General features: G+C 45.9%; 1 protein-coding gene and 1 long non-coding RNA gene across 2 annotated transcripts; one reads left to right on the top strand and one right to left on the bottom strand.

Moving 5' to 3' along the window:
• Window positions 1-5,161: 5,161 nt before the first annotated feature.
• Window positions 5,162-9,691, bottom strand: LOC102400872 (histone H2B). Its single transcript, XM_006059429.4, has 2 exons — window positions 9,470-9,691; window positions 5,162-5,560 (listed from the first exon to the last, which is right to left on the bottom strand). The coding sequence occupies exons 1-2, from the start codon at window positions 9,629-9,631 to the stop codon at window positions 5,288-5,290; spliced, it is 435 nt and encodes a 144-aa protein (XP_006059491.1). The 5' UTR covers window positions 9,632-9,691; the 3' UTR covers window positions 5,162-5,287.
• A 121-nt stretch (window positions 9,692-9,812) lies between these two features.
• On the top strand, window positions 9,813-17,114 carry LOC123332700. The gene is made up of 2 exons (XR_006549673.2): window positions 9,813-11,078; window positions 15,887-17,114. It is a non-coding gene; the product is annotated as an uncharacterized LOC123332700 (long non-coding RNA).
• Window positions 17,115-17,394: the final 280 nt, after the last annotated feature.

Here is a 17,394-nt window from a genome sequence, read left to right as displayed (position 1 = left end):
AGACTAGATATCTCTTCAAGAAAATCAGAGATACCAAAGGAACATTTCATGCAAAGATTAGCTCAATAAAGGACAGAAATGGTATGGACCTAACAGAAGCAGAAGATATTAAGAAGAGGTGGCAAGAATACACAGAAGAACTGTACAAAAAAGATCTTCACGACACAGATAATCACGATGGTGTGATCACTGACCTAGAGCCAGACATCCTAGAATGTGAAGTCAAGTGGGCCTTAGAAAGCATCACTACGAACAAAGCTAGTAGAGGTGATGGAATTCCAGTTGAGCTATTTCAAATCCTGAAAGATGATGCTGTGAAAGTGCTGCACTCAATATGCCAGCAAATTTGGAAAACTCAGCAGTGGCCACAGGACTGGAAAAGGTCAGTTTTCATTCCAATCCCAAAGAAAGGCAATGCCAAAGAATGCTCAAACCACCGCACAAGTGCACTCATCTCACACGCTAGTAAAGTAATGCTCAAAATTCCCCAAGCCAGGCTTCAGCAATATGTGAACCGTGAACTTCCTGATGTTCAAGCTGGTTTTAGAAAAGTCAGAGGAACCGGAGATCAAATTGCCAACATCCACTGGATCATGGAAAAAGCAAGAGAGTTCCAGAAAAGCATCTATTTCTGCTTTATTGACTATGCCAAAGCGTTTGACTGGGTGGATCACAATAAACTGTGAAAAATTCTGGAAGAGATAGGAATACCAGATCACCTGATCTGCCTCTTGAGAAATTTGTATGCAGATCAGGAAGCAACAGTTAGAACTGAACCTGGAACAACAGACTGGTTCCAAATAGGAAAAGGAGTACGTCAAGGCTGTATATTGTCACCCTGCTTGTTTAACTTATATGCAGAGTACATCATGAGAAACGCTGGACTGGAAAAAACACAAGCTGGAATCAAGATTGCCGGGAGAAATCTCAATAACCTCAGATATGCAGATGACACCACCCTTATGGCAGAAAGTGAAGAGGAACTAAAAAGCCTCTTGATGAAAGTGAAAGCAGAAAGTGAAAAAGTTGGCTTAAAGCTCAACATTCAGAAAACGAAGATCATAGCATCCGGTCCCACCACTTCACGGGAAATAGATGGGGAAACAGTGGGAACAGTGTCAGACTTTATTTTTGGGGGCTCCAAAATCACTACAGATGGTGACTGCAACCATGAAATTAAAAGACGCTTACTCCTTGGAAGGAAAGTTATGACCAACCTAGATAGCATATTCAAAAGCAGAGACATTACTTTGCCCACAAAGGTTCGTCTAGTCAAGGCTATGGTTTTTCCTGTGGTCATGTATGGATGTGAGAGTTGGACTGTGAAGAAGGCTGAGCACCAAAGAATTGATGCTTTTGAACTGTGGTGTTGGAGAAGACTCTTGAGAGTCCCTTGGACTGCAAGAGATCCAACCAGTCCATTCTGAAGGAGATCAGCCCTGGGATTTCTTTGGAATGAATGATGCTAAAGCTGAAACTCCAGTACTTTGGCCACCTCATGCGAAGAGTTGACTCATTGGAAAAGACTCTGATGCTGGGAGGGATTGGGGGCAAGAGGAGAAGGGGATGACAGAGGATGAGATGGCTGGATGCCATCACTGACTCGATGGACATGAGTCTGGGTGAACTCTGGGAGTTGGTGATGGACAGGGAAGCCTGGCGTGCTGCGATTCATGGGGTCGCAAAGAGTCGGACACGACTGAGCAACTGATCTGATCTGATCTGAACACCATAGGGTGCCGGAGAGAGAGGACTCCTTTGAGATTCAGCCTTCAGTGCCTTCTGTGGATCCCACGAGGTTGTTGCCGCGCTCATCCCCCACCTCTCCTGGCTGGCCTGGATGGCACAGTCCATCCAAACAAGCTCCCTTGCTTCTCTCGCCTTCCTAGTTCATTCCCTAGAACCCACACTCTGCCTTCTGCAGACGGGCACTGGAGCAGGCACATGCCGTGGAGAAGGTCCCACGGCCAGACTGGCTTTGCTTTCGACTCACGATCACAGACCTTCCTGGTGAACCGTCTGTCCATAGAGGTCCGAACCTCACACCCTTGGTTCCTGAGAAACAACTTCATATCTTTTCATTTATGTATTTATTTTGATGTGGACCAGCTTCCCTTGTGGCTCATCTGGTAAAGAACCTACCTGCAATGCGGAAGACGTGGGTTCGATCCCTGGGTTGGGAAGATCCCCTGGAGAAGGGAAAGGCTACCCATTCCAGTATTCTGGCCTGGAGAATACTATGAACTATACAGTGACTAAACCAGTTTTTTTTTTTTAAGTCTTTATTGAATTTGTTACAATACTGCTTCTGTTTTATGCTTTGGTTTTGTGGCCACGAGTCATGTGGTATCTTAGCTCCCAGAGAGGGCTCAAACCCACACCCGTCAGGTCGGAAGGCGAAGCCCTAACCGCTGGAGCAGGGAAGTCTCAACAACTTATCTGCACATAAGTCTCATATCTTATCTGCAGACTTCCCATGCCCCTCCTCCACTTTCATTTGTTTCATTAAAAAAAAAAGAAGAAAAGTACTTATTTCCTCATTTTTTCATCCTGAATCTCTAAACTTCCCATACTTGTACACGTCTTCTCTTCTTTCATTTGTTCTCTGAATCCCATCCTCCCCACCATCGCCCCCCAAGGTCCTTGGTCCTTTACCTTTTTCTACATTCTTCTGAGTTAATATCTCCCTCTATGTTGGAGAAGTCCCATCAGTCAATAATGGTGCTCCAGTCCTTATTATCTATGGGGTCACACAGAGTCGGACACGACTGAAGTGACTTAGCAGCAGCAGTCCTTATTATCTTCAAAATCTCTCTGTGCCCAGTGACTCTCCAGCTACCAGCCCAAGTCTCTGTTCCTTTTACAAGCTAAATTTCTCCTTGTGTCTCAACACCATCAGAAAAGCTGTCTCCACTGACTACCTCCCATTCACTCTTCAACCTGCTCAAAGCTGGCTGATACCCACCCTGCTCCAGTGAGCTGACTTTTCAAAGTCACCATGATCTCCCTGTCACCAGGAGCAACAGACACGGGCATCTCCTTTTAACACTCTCCCCAGGATGGTGCACAGGGGACCGGACCCCTTTCTCCCTTCCTGGCTTCCATGACACCACCCTCCCCCAACCTCTCAGATTTCTCCTCCTTGGTTCTGTTTATCTGCTCTCCACTCTCTAAATGTAAAAATTACAAGTGTTTTGGTCTTAGTCACAGACCGTCTTTTTTTTTTTTTTTCCATCTTCCTAGGTAATGGCACATATTCCTGCTGATGTATTTGTCCCTATTTTATGCAGATTCCCAAATTTGTATCTTTGGTTCTTCCTATTTGACAGGACTTTCCCAGGTGGCTCAGGGGTAAAGAATCTGCCTGCCAATGTGGGAGTCATGGCATACAGACTCTAGTTGCGGCCTGTGGGCTCCAGTGATTGTGGAGCGTGGGCTTAGTTGCCCTGACATATACGGGATCTTAGTTCCTCAACCAGGAATCGAACCCTCGTCCTCTGCATTGCAAGGTGGATTCTTAACTACTGGACCACAAGGGAAGTCTCTCAATCTGTTCTTAACATGGCAGCAACAGAAAAGGAAATGTTCTGTATCCTAATCTGAGTATATAGATACACATATATATAAAACTTGGAGCTATGCTTAAGTTTGTATCCTTTACTGTAGGATAAACCTCAACTAAAAATTACGACAACAATGAAAACCCAAACAAGATGCTGATTCCCTAGTTAAAATTCTTCAGTAGCCTCACACTGCCCTTGGAATAGCAGCCCAACCCTGTATGACTCAACCCCAGGCTTTTTCTCCAGCCTCATCTTCTAATGTACTTCTCCTTTGCTTATTGGAATCCAGTTGCCCTGACTTCCCTTTAGTTTCTCTAACAAGCTAAAAGCTTTCCTGCTGGCCCCAGGACCTTTGCTCATGCCGTTTCCTCAGCCCCTTCCCCTTCTTTTCCTTGATATCAGCTACACAGGCTTTCCCAGACCATGATGTCTAAAATGTACCAGCCCATTTATTCTTTCTGCTCCTAAATAATTGCTTTTTTGTAACTACTACAATTGTTTTGTTGAAATGCTTATACATTTCGTGAAATGATTAAGCTTATACTTTTGGTGAAATGCTTATACATTTCACCAATACATTGAGTGCTCAGTCACTCAGTCATGTCCGACTCTGTGACCCCATGAACTGTAGCCCACCAGGTGCCTCTGTCCATGGAATTTTCCAGGCAAGAATTCTGGTTGTTGTTGCTCAGTTGCTAAGTTGTGTCTGACTTTTTGCCACCCCACGAACTGCAGCACTCCAGGCTTCCCAATCCTTCGCTATCTCCTGGAGTTTGTTCAAACTCATGTCCTTTGAGTTAGTGATGCAATCCAACCACCTCATCCTCTGTCACCCCCTTCTTCTCTTGCCCTCAATCTTTTGCAGCATCAAGGTCTTTTCCAACGAATTGCTCTTCACATCAGGTGGCCAAAGTATGGGAGCTTCAGCATCAGTACTTCCAATGAATATTCAGGGTTTATTTCCTTTAGGACTGACTGGTTTAATCTCCTTGCAATCCAAGGGACTCTCAAGAGTCTTTTCTCCAGCACCATAATTCAAAAGCATTAATTCTTCAATGCTCAGCCTTCTTTATGGTCCAACTCTCACATCCATACATAACTACTGGGAAAACCATAGCTTTGACTATAAGGATCTGTCAGCAAAGTGATATCTCTGCTTTTTAATACACTGTCTAGGTTTGTCATAGCTTTTCTTCCAAGGAGCGGGAGTCTTTTAATTTCATGGCTGCATGAAATTAAAAGAATAATAAAGTGGGTTGCCACTTCTTACTCCAAACCACACATTACCTATGTTGTTATTCTAGGTGCTACATAGATAACCAGCATCATGAGTCTTATATTCAAAGAGCAAACAGATTCCTTTTTCCTTTATATTTTAGTTTCCATAAGTCAAAGTACAGGTGCTTAAATTAAGACAAAAATATTTCAGTTCCTATCAGCACAGCAGCACCCCCATCCCCATGCCTGGAGTTGGAGTAGAGGGAGCAATGGTGAGTCCAGAGTGTAAGAGGTTGAATTGTGTCCAAAAATACAATAACTAAGCTCAAAGCAGTGGAGAAAAAAATTTTAAACCATAAACAAGCATCACACACACAAGAGCAAGTGCCTTTCCTTTATTTTTTTTCCCCCACAGCTTAAATCAGGGGCTAAAAACACAAGATCAGAGACAAGTGTGTCACACCAAGACCCCTGCTTCAGTGGGTACTTTTCAGATACTTTGTCTTTCAACTCAACCCTCCAAAAGACCCAATTTTTTGTTTTTGGACGAGTGCAATCATTTCAACAACAGAGCCATGGAGATCCACTTCATTTATTCCCAAGCTCCTCTGAGAGCATCTCTGCTTGACTGCTTCGAGGATCTCTCTGCTGGTGATGGTTCTTCTGTGGTTGTAGAGGGACAATCTGACCGCCTCCAGGCTAACCCATTCCAGCTGCCAATCCTCCAGCACTCTCAGGGCATCCAAGATCCAGGAGCACCCACTGAAGTCTGGGTGGACCTGGGACAGAAACAGCATAATGTTGAGACACAGAAGTCAAGGCTCCCATAGTCAGGAACGTATGCTCCAACACCGCACCCATGCGCCCATGGCTTCTACCATACAAACCACCCAGAGGGACAGTGGGAGGGATGTGATGAAGGAAACTAAGCCATTGTAATTGTCAGCTTTCTGAGAAAGAGCAGGGGAGGGGGATTTGTAGGTATGTGAGAAAGATAACTTTTGTCTGGATAATACCAGTTAACTCTTGTCACTTCAACTTTTGTGCCTTGATTTTTCCTAATAGAAGCAGAGCTAACACCCAATGCCTTCTGAAGATGCAAAACAGTTTTAGCTTCCAGTAGACTTTCACTTCTTCCTGAAAGTCCCTTGGACAGCAAGGAGATCAAACCAGTCAATCTTAAGGGAAATCAATCCTGAATACTCGTTGGAAGGACTGATAGTGAAGCCGAAGCTCCAATATTTTGGTCATCTGACGCAAGCAGCCGACTCAGTCCCTGATACTGGGAAAGGCTGAGGACAGAAGGAGAAGAGGGCATCAGAGGATGAGATGGCTGGATGGCATCACCGATGCAACAGACATGAACTTGGACAAACTTCAGGAGATGGTGAGGGACAGGAAGGCCTGGGGTGCTGCAGTTCTTGGGGTCAAAAAGAATCAGACACGGCTGGGCAATAACAGCAATACTTTTCAACTCTATAGTCATACTAGTAAGCATTTAACTTTAACACTTCTTAATTTCCATCCTTACTCCCTTATGGCAACAGTCTCTCCAGCCTAGCAGGAAATACTTGCCCCTCCTCAGGTGTGTTGCTAAGTTTTCCAGGCCCTGTGCTACTGTGTATCTGTCACCTCTACGTCCCAGGCCCACACTCAACGCCACCTTTCAAATCCCATCCTTCTTCTAAGACTCTGCCCCAACTCTCACCTCTGGCTTATCTGCATTCCACACAACCACCCCCGAGCCCTGCCAACTGAGGACCAGAGCACGTTTGTTCTCAGAGCCTGTATCACAGGCTGCCTAGGTTATCAGCATCCTTGTCTGAAGTTACAGAGGCAGCAGGAGCAGTCCAAAGAGTGCTGCCCTGAGAATCTGCCATCCTGGGCTCTAATCCTAATTGTTTGGACATGAGAGGTCAGGTAAGCAAGTCATAATCTCACACTGGGCCTCAGTTTCTTTTTTTGAGAAAGGAGAAGTTTTGAGGTGGGATTCTAAAAGTTTCTCCTAGTTTTCATAATTTACAGGTATTTCCTCAATGCCCCCCACAACACACACCCACACATAGACACCCAGTTTTACATATAACTTCAGGGAATTCCTAGATCTATTAGAATCCATACATAGAACCCCCCTCAAAGGTCCATGGGAAAAGGCAATGGTAACCTACTCCAGTACTCTTGCCTGGAAAATCCCATGGACGGAGGAGCCTGGTAGGCTGCAGTCCACGGGGTCGCTAGGAGTCAGACACGACTGAGCGACTTCACTTTCACTTTTCACTTTCATGCATTGGAGAAGGAAATGGCAACCCAGTCCAGTGTTCTTGCCTGGAGAATCCCAGGGACGGGGGAGCCTGGTGGGCTGCTGTCTATGGGGTCGCACAGAGTCGGATACGACTGAAGCGACTTAGCAGCAGCAGCAGCAGCAGCAGCAAAGGTCTATGGGTCTAAAGTTAAAGAACCTCTCGTCTAGGGAAAAAAATATAACATTTATTGAGTACTTATTATATGTCAGGCAGTATTCTAAGGGTCTTAAAGAGGTTTTCTCAATTGGCCATAGAAACCCTATAGAGGAGGTACTTCCGTTCTCTATTTTACTGATGAGAAAACCATGGCAGAGAAAGTCATTTGCTCCAGGTCAGACAGCCAGGAAGTGGCAGAGCCTGGGTAGAAACCCAGGCCATCTGGCTTTGGAGCACCTCCTCTCAGCCACAAAGTCACGGCTGTGAAATGCAACAGGTGAGCGCCTCTCCAACAGAACTTCCATCGTGTTCAGCTGAGCTCCTGCAGCAGGCCTGGCTGGCACTTAAGCAAGCACTCAATAGGTTTAGCCAACCAACGTCTGCTTTTACCCTCACAGCACCCTGAAAGGCCAACCCAAGGGCACAGACCTGAATCTCTGGAGGCCAGAAGAAGCAGGATGGCCTGCCAGACCCACAAGGTTAAGGACAAGCCAAGGGAAAACAAATGCTCAGCAGACTGCTTAGTCCATTTTCTCCCACCCCGGACCCTTCCAGCCCAATGCATGATCTCCTGCAAAGAGCTCAGAGTTGGGGGTGATTTCGCCTTCCAGGCAACATTGGGCAGGATCTGTGGGCACTTTTGGTTGTCACAACCGGGAGGGAGGCAGATCCTGGCATTTAGTGGGTAGAAGCCAGGGGTGCTGCTCAACACCCCACAGTGCACAGGACAGACCCCAGCCCATTGTGAACAGTGCTGAGGTCGAGAACCCTGTTCTGACTATACACCTTCTCTCCTTCTCCTGTCTTTCCTTAATCTCATTTTCCTTTCTTCCAAGATGAACAACAGTTTCCAGATGATACTCCTGGAATACAGGGGGCATCGGTACAATCACAGGTATGAACACTCAGCCCTGCTTCATTGGCACAAAGAAGCAAAACCCCATTACCATATACGCACTGCTGCTGCTGCTAAGTCACTTCAGTTGTGTCCGACTCTGTGCGACCCCACAGATGGCAGCCCACCAGGCTCCGCCGTCCCTGGGATTCTCCAGGCAAGAACACTGGAGTGGGTTGCCATTTCCTTCTCCAATGCATGAAAGTGAAAAAATAAAGTGAAGTGGCTCAGTTGTGTCTGACTCCTAGCGACCCCATGGACTGCAGCCCACCAGGCCCCTCCGTCCATGGGATTTTCCAGGCAAGAGTACTGGAGCGGGTTGCCATTGCCTTCTCTGATATACACACTGCTGCTGCTGCTAAATATAAAATAATCAACAGAGACCTACTGTATAGCACAGGGGACTCCCCAATATTCTGTAAACCTACATGGGAACAGAATGTGAAAAAGAATACGATATATGTAAAATTAAATCACTTTGCTATACACCTGAAATACAATATTGTAGATCAACTATACTCCAATATAAAATAAACAATTTTTTATAAGAGAAGTGATATCCCAAATCAAGCCTTAACACATCTTTCAGAGAATCTCCTTGTTCTCTTCCCTATAACTTCTCTTGAAGGAGAAGACTTTGCTGACTTTGTTTTCTAGAATTTGTATGCCAGGGGCTCCTGTATGGGTGGGCAGGAGAAAAGGAATGAGTGTCTACACACTTAAAGAAATTTATAAAGACAGGGACTTCCCTGCTGGTTCAGTGGCTAAGACTCTGTGCTCCTAATGCAGGGGGACCTGGGTTCAATCCCTGGTCAGGGAACTAGATCCTACATGCTACAACTAAGAGTTTGCATGCCACAACTAAGGGAAAAAAAAAAAAGATTCTTCATCTTTTAGCCAAATAAATAAAAATTTTAAAACGAAATTTCTAAGTACAGAGGACCATTTAATGAAAGCCTGATTATCTGCAACCCTTCAAAGCAACAGAACAGACAAGGTGGCAGATTCCCTCTCTGCAGGAAAAGCGGCGGCAGAGGGGGCGGGGGACGTTTGAGAATCAATTTACAGATTGGCTGTCAACAAATACAAGAAGAGGAGACACCAAGAGCTCAGGTGTTCGGAGTTGCTGCCAACAGAAAGAAAGGCAAGCAGAAAAAGATAGCAGCCATCTGCAGATCCAGGTTATAGCAGTTGTTTGCACCCGGCCTTTCAGGAACTCAACGTGTGAAGAAGGACTCCTGTATCAGAAGGTGAGGTCAAGGTCACACCCAGGGCCACTAGCATGATATCTGTCTTGACCATTCTAAGCTTCCAAAAACGGAGTCCCAACTCACTTGCTTTAAGAGTTTCCCCATGTAATTAAAATATGCCTCCTTCTTCTTCCTCTTCTTCTTCCCAGTGGCAGAGCGGACCCACTCATCCTCCTTTTTGGCTGGGATGTAAATTGTGAGCTTCCTCTTAGGGAACTGTAGGCCATGTAAGCAAATGAAGTGCATGTGGAAGGCTTATCCTGACGCTGGTAGCTCAGAGCACTGGCTGTAGGTAAGGGCACGTTCCAAAGAGGTTTTATAGGAAGTGCTGGAGGGCAATCATTCCTAACAAAATTGGTCATTAGTGACTGCACCTGCAAAGAGAGGAAGGCTTTCAAAATCCTCAAGAGACATTATTATACCTTTATTAGATATTATTAGATACATTTAGACCTCAAGGTCTGAAGCTGGCATGGGTTACATTCCCCAAGGAGTGTGAGGTGGGAAACTCCAAGCGTTCTTTGGCTCTATCCCACATGAAAGATAGCATCCTGTTTGATGTAACAGCCATCCGTTAACCAGGCAATGCTCGTCTCAGAAGTTATTCTTTGTTTTGTTTTTTTTTTTAGTTAAAGCAAATTTTTATTGAGATATAATTCATATATCATAAAATCCATCCATTTAAAGTATTCAATTCAATGATTTTTATCATGTTTAGGATCATTGTTGTTCTCAGTTGTGCTAAGTCCCTTCAGTCATGTCTGACTCTTTGTGGCCCCATGGACTGTAGCCCACCGGGCTCCTCTGTCCATGTGATTTCCTAGGCAAGAATACCAGAGTTGGTAGCCAATCCCTTCTCCAGGGGATCTTCCCAACTCAGGGATCAAACCTGAATCTCCTGCATTGCAGGCAGATTCTTTGCTGCTGAGCCACCAGGGAGGCCATTTAGGGTCATACAACCTGCCAACTTCAGTTATTTCTTAGCCATGAAGATTTCAATTCAAAAAGACTAGAAGTGGAAGCTGTTTTTCTAAAGCATTCCAGGTGAATCTAATGAGCAGCCAGATTTGGGATTCATGGGTCTATAGCAGGGATCCCCAACTTCTGGGCCATGGGCCGGTACCTCTTGTCAGATCAGAGGCATAATTAGATTAGAAATAAAGTGCACAATAAATATAATGCACTTGAATCATCCCCAAACCATCTCCCCATCCCTGGTCTATGGGAAAACTGTCTTCCACGAAATTGGTCCCTGGAACTGAAAAGGTTGGGCCTTCCTAAAGCAACCACAGCAGAGCCAGGGCTGGAGGAGAAACTCTTCACAGACGTGATGCTTAGGCTCCGTGTATATATTTGTATCTGCCTTGGGAGAGAAGTGTCTCTTTTAAAAGGCAAGTGCGTGCCTGGTTATGCAAATGCAATTGGGAACTCAGGAGACAAAACCTGGATGGGGAAAGCCAGCAAGTCACTGTAGCTTCAAAACTGAAGGTTGAGAAATTGTAGATAGAGAGGCCGTGAACTCCCTGAAATTAGTACATCAGCTCAGCTACAAGGACGTGACCAGCCTGACACAAAGCAACAGATAAGAGGACCCCAAAGAACCAGCATTCTAAAGATGGAAAGGACCAGAAGTGAACACTCTTCCCACTCCCACCTGCTTCTGAGCGGTGTCAAAGCCTCAGTGGAGGGACTGGTGAGTAGGAAGTACTGTCAGCCTACCTGTGTTGAGCCTTATGTCCCAGACCCCCAGGCTAGGTGCTCGGGGTAGTTCATCTCGCTTAATTACCCTAGCAACATCACAAGGTAAGATATTAGTATGGATTACTCGAACTTTACAGAAGAGGAAACTGAGACTCAGGAGGCTCTTGCCTGAGGCCACATCAATGCCTCAGTCTCAGAATCAGCCCCTGAACCTTTGCTTCTAACCCCACGCTCTGCCACTTTCCAAACCCGAACACCAGAGTCCCACGACCCTTGTTATTACCCGTGTGTGCTTTGTGCATTTGCTACGTGTATCCTTCATTGATGGAGAACTTGGGATGTAACTTATCCATAGTGTAGGCTCAATTCTTCTGAATTAATCATTCGATAACGACGGAAGCTAAATTGAACCCTTCCGTGAAAGGAAAAGTGGTTCCCTCTTGTGCGTGCTAAGTCACTTAAGTCGTGTCCGGTTCCCTCTTACCTGGTTATCAGAGTCACATCCCACCTACCCCTCCACCTCCTCCTTGCTTTTCACCATCTTCCTCTCTCATTTCTCTATTTAAAAACATAATATATGTCTAGAGCATATATTGTAGGATGAAGTGAATTGGATATTTTAATGCAACTGCTGCTGCTAAGTCACTTCAGTCGTGTCCGACTCTGTGCGACCCCATAGATGGCAGCCCACCAGGCTCCGCCATCCCTGGGATTCTCCAGGCAAGAACACTGGAGTGGGTTGCCATTTCCTTCTCCAGTGCATGAAAGTGAAAAGTGAAAGTGAAGTCGCTCAGTCGTGTCCGACTCTAGCAATCCCATGGACTGCAGCCTACCAGGCTCCTCCATCCACGGGATTTTCTAGGCAAGAGTACTGGAGTGGGGTGCCATTGCCTTCTCCAATTTTAATGCAAAGAAGTAAGTAAAAACTGGCAAGTATCATCAAGGCTTTGTGAGATGGGACTCTTCACTGTGGAGCGGGGGGCTTCCCAGGTGGCACAGTGGTAAAGAATTCACTTGCCAATGCAGGAGATGTGGGTTCGATCCCTGCATTGGGACATTCCCTGGAGGAGGAAATGGCAACCCCCTCCAGTATTCTTGTCTGGAAAACCCCATGGACAGAGCAGCCTGGTGGGCTACAGCCCATAGGGTAGCAAAGGAGTTGGACAGGACTGAACACACACACACTCTTCACTGGAGCTGGGGAGCAGGAAGGGTCAGTCCAGGAAGGAACTGAATCAGTGTCATGATGTTAAGATGCTGGAGAGCATTTGGGGGAAGGGTGAGAAGATCAGATGTGGTGTTGCCATGGGAATGTGGCACAGAAGGCCTGGCTAGATGGCATTCTCTCATTGCACAATATTGGGCAAATTTCGATACCCTACTAAGTGTCAGACCTGTGGTTCTGCATGGGTATGGTAATAAACTACCAATGGGATCACAAAACTCACACAGAGGAACATTAGGGGGTGATCAGAAGACCCACCACCATCTATTAGAAATCTCAGTCTGCTAAAAAGAACTTGCAATCAATGATTACCTGCTAATCATTTCCCTATTCTGAAGATAAAGGAAGCAACTACATTAATCGCCACGCTAGCTCATAGTCATTGAGTGCCTACTATCTGCCTTGAATTATATGAAGCACCTTATAGACGTCATCTCATTTCATGGTTTTAACACTCGGAGATGGGTTTTCTCATCTCTTTAACCAAGATAAGGAAACTGAGGCTTATCAAGATGACCTAAGATGTTCAAGGTCACACAGGTGGCAAGTTGCCGAGCTAGGAATTGAGTGCCAACGTGTCTGACACCAAAATTCCCATCAATATTTCTCTAAGTTGGGCCCCCTGCCCACCTGCAGCAGAATCTCTTGGGCTGCTTACTAAAGTGAAGAGCCCCAGCCCCTATCCTATGCCACCAGTACAGGTATCTACAGTTTGGGCACCTCTCTACTATCTCTGCCTCTTGAGGGTGGGGATAATTCTACTCTATTCCATATGTGTATGTGTGTGTGTGTGTGTGTGCGTGCGTGCGTGCGTGTATGTGCTAAGTCACTTCAGTCATGTCTGACTCTGTAATTCTATGGACTGTAGCCTGCCACACTCCTCTGTCCATGGGATTCTCCAGACAAGAATACTGGGATGGGATGCCGTGCCCTCCTCCAGGGGATCTGCCCAACCCGGGGTTGGAACCTGTGTCTCTTATGTCTCTTGCATTGGCGGGGGTGGGGGGGGGTTCTTTACCACTAGCACCACCTGGAAAGCCCATCCTATTCCATACAGAAAGGCTAAGTAGAGACTTGCAAAGGAGAGAAACACTAGGAGAAAGTGGCTGTGACATGGCTAAGAGATAGCACAGTCCAACACCAACCCTAATGCTGAGAAGGCAGAGTGCAAAGAGATCAGAGAAAACAGGGTTCTCTGGATAGAAATTCTAAAAGGCAGGTCAGCTCAAGAAAAACAGGAGGCTCCTCTTTCACTGGCTATGACCTTGGCGACCCTCCTTGATTACAATTCTCCACATCCTGGTCCTCTCTTGGTGGAAGAGCAGATGCAAAGGGCAAACCAAGCTCATACATGGGGAGAGTCACACAAGCAGAGGTTGAGCAGAGGCTGGCATACAGGGCATGGAGTGAGTGTGGGTGGTGATTCAGGGGTGAGGTTGAGTGAGAGGGCAGAGAGCTTACTTTTGTATGGCGACATCTGCACGGTGCAGAAGAGGCCTAATGAGTCAGCTGGTCCAGGTTGATCCAGGCATTGCGGTATATGGTGGAGGGGATTCAGGCATTGGGTGGGATCCTGGATCACATGGCCTCTGAGGTCTCCCAGGTCTTGTGGGTTCTATTAAATCACTGAAAAATTTCTCCTGCATTGATTTTTTTAGAGTTCAGGTTGTCAGAATTAGGATAGAAGCACTACCCATGATATTTCTTTTTTTTTAATTAATTTTTATTGTAGTATGGTTGCTTTACAACGTTGTATTAATAGTTTCTGCTGAGCAGCAAAGTGAATCAACCATCCAGATACATGTATCCCCTTTTTTGGACTTCCTCTCCATTTAGGTCACCACAGCGCATTAAGTAGAGTTCCCTGTGCTATACAGTATGCTCTATTAATTATCCATTTTGTACATAGAATCAATAGTGTATATATGTCAATCCCAATCACCCAATTCCTCCCACCACCCCACCTTCCCCCCTTGGTGTTCATACATTTGTTCTCTACCTCTGTGTCTCTGTTTCTGGTTTGCAAATAAGATAATCTGTACTGTTTTTCTAGATTTCACATATATGCATTAATATACATTTGATTTTCTCTTTCTGACTTACTTTACTCTGTATGACACACTTGAGGTCAACCCACATCTCTAAAAATGACCCAGTTTCGTTCCTTTTCATGGCTGAGTAATATCCCAGACTTCTGTCTCTAGATAGTCTGAAGAATCAATACAGTTGACTAGAAAAAGTCAGGGGGTCACACATTAATTTTAACATTACCTTATTTCATGCTCTTAATTCTAGGAAAGGGGTACCGCTGTAGCTCACCAGTTAAGAAGCCTTGGGTGAATGGCGGGAGGAGAGGGACTCTGGGAGGTAGATTAGAAGCTGTCACTTGAGTATAATGTCACACTCTTTCCAGAATGTCAGTTCTATGGATACTAACCAGATATTAATGGTAGATGTTATCTGTACTATTTGCTACTTTGTCCAGTGGAGGGAAGAAAGGAATTGGACTTTTCCTGACCCTAGCAATATCTTTTCCAGCTTCTACTCCAAGCTTCTAAAAGAAAGAGAAAAAGGAGCATCAGGGGAAAAGAAGGACATCACCCAACACACAAACACACTTATGGGGTAGGGAGACTTCCCTGGTGGTCCAATGGCTAAGACTCCAAGCTTCCTCTGCAGGAGTGATGGGTTTGACCCCTGGTCAGGGAACTAAGATCCCACAAAATGCAGCATGACCAAAAATTTTTTTTAAAAAATAGAAACGGGGTAGGGAGGCCCTGGGGTTACCCAGAGGAGATCTAGGGTGCTGCTGTCTCTTTTCTTTACTCTCCCTCCCCCAACACACACATTGTTTTATGAGTGAATATTCATGTTGACTAGTGGAAACAATCCACCACCCAAAAGTTCAGGTTTCCGCTCTACCAGTGCCTTATTCTGACTCAGTCAAAGTCAGCAGCTCCTCCTGGGCCTCAGTTTCCCTATCTGTAAAAGGCTGCTTTGATTCCATGGCCACGATGCTTCCTTTAATCTTCCTACTCAGAGTCTGGTCAGCAGGCTGGCGGCAGCAGTATCACTAGGGGATCCTGTTAACAGGCAGACTGTGATCCAGTGAGTTCAGACCTACTCAGGTGGGACCTGAGCCTGCATTTCTAACCAGATCCCAAGTGATTCTTATTCGCCTTAAAATGTGAGACATGCTGCCTTAAGACACCATCAATCCATGAACTGATTGTAGCTGTGCCTCTTTGTTTTCCCTCCTAGCTCTAGGACTCCTTCCAATGGCCCAAAGAGTTCAAGTTAGTGATTTTCTGGCACAGGGTATAGAGCGATGCCACATCCTCCCTAACATTTAATCCTACACCAACACACTCCATTTACAAATAAATTAGCTCACTAATTAACTCACCTACTTGATTCAAGAAATATCGGGACTTCCCTGGTGGCCCAGTGGTTAAGAATCCACCTGCCAATGCTGGAGACACAGATTCAATTCCTGGTCCAGGAGGATCCCACGCGCCTCGGGGCGTCGAAGCCTGTGCACCACAACTACTGAGCCCGGGTTCTCGGTCCCCCAGGTCACAACTACTGAGTCCGAGGCCACAACTTCCGAAGCCCACGTGGTCTAGAGCCTGTGCTCCTCAACACGAGAAGCCACTGCGGCGAGAAACCTGCGCACTACAACCAGAGAGTCGTCCCCGTTCACTACAACTAGAGAAAGCCTTTGAGCAGCAACACAGACCCAGCGTCGTCAAAAATAAAATAAAATAAATATATGTATATATCTAAAGGGCATCAGACACAGTTTGAGGGCTGGAGAGAAGATAAGGCATGGCCTCATGCCTTATCTAGGGGGTTTAGGGCCATGCCTGGAAGCCAACTCCATGTGATAAGCACTTCTATAATTAGCAAAAAGGATACATTCCAGTGAAATGTTTACCGTCAGAAACTATGTTATTGCAGGCAAGGAAAATTCTGGAGGCAGTCTCGGGCTGTGTCTTCCTTTACCAGCTGACTTTGTCTTTCCTGAGGCCTTAAATATGTGGCTCTGTGCCCACTCCAGGGGATGCACTCTTCGGACAGCCCTTGTCTGGTGACTCACGGGATGCTGACAGTGACGGCTTGCTGAAATTTTTCTCCGGTTCCCAATGATTAGAACCTCCCTTAGCTCAGGAGTTCTTCCTTTTTATTTTTTAAAAATTTTTTGGCTGTGCCTCGAGGCTTATGGGATCTTAGTTTCCCAACCAGGGATCAAACCTGGGCCCCGTCTGCAGTGAAAGCACCAAGGTCTTACTACTGGTTCCCTAGGGAATTCCCAAGGGTTCTTAACTTGGGATATGTTTTGGGCAATGTTGGGTTGGCCAAAAAGTCCGTTTGGACTTTTCCAAAGTAGTTATGGGAAACTCGAATGAACTTTTTGGCCAACCCAATATCTACAGTAGCAAGCTTCGTATCATTTCCATATATTTGCAAGTGCATTATGAAGTTATTGTGCAACATAAATTTGCCTTTCTACTTTTGCTTTAGAATAATTGGGGCTTATACCATAAACTTAGGGCTTGCCAGGTGGCACCAGTGAGCCCATCTGCCAATGCAGAAGACATATGAGAGGCGGGTTCGATCCCTGGGTCGGGAAGATCTCCTGGAGGAGGGCATGACTGCCCACTCCAGTATTCTTGCCTGGAGAAGCCCATGGACAGGGGAGGCTGGCGGGCTATAGTCCATAGAGTCGCAAAGAGTCAGACACGACTGAGGCGACTTAGTACGCATGCGCAAATGCAATAAATTTATAAGATGCCCTTTGAATATGTTGTGTGACTGCGTTCTTCCTGGTCCTCCTGCTTCCATCTTGTGGGTGAGCAGTGTTCCTGGACACAGTACACCTGGTGAAGAGGAAGAAGGTGGGGCAGCCTGGAAGCATTCCGGGAAAGTAGACCAGGAGAGCAAATATGTGCTGTGGAAAACTCAGAGCTGATTTTTCGGGAGAACCCAGAACAGATCCTCTGCAGCAGGTGGCAAAAGCCGAAGGGTTTTTTTTGACAACGGCTTTTTGTTCAGTGTGAACAAGAAGTGTTCAGGCCTGGCT

Source organism: Bubalus bubalis, chromosome 3 (genome assembly GCF_019923935.1).
Source record: "Bubalus bubalis isolate 160015118507 breed Murrah chromosome 3, NDDB_SH_1, whole genome shotgun sequence".
NCBI lineage: Eukaryota > Metazoa > Chordata > Mammalia > Artiodactyla > Bovidae > Bubalus > Bubalus bubalis.
This window is presented reverse-complemented; position numbering and strand designations above follow the sequence as displayed.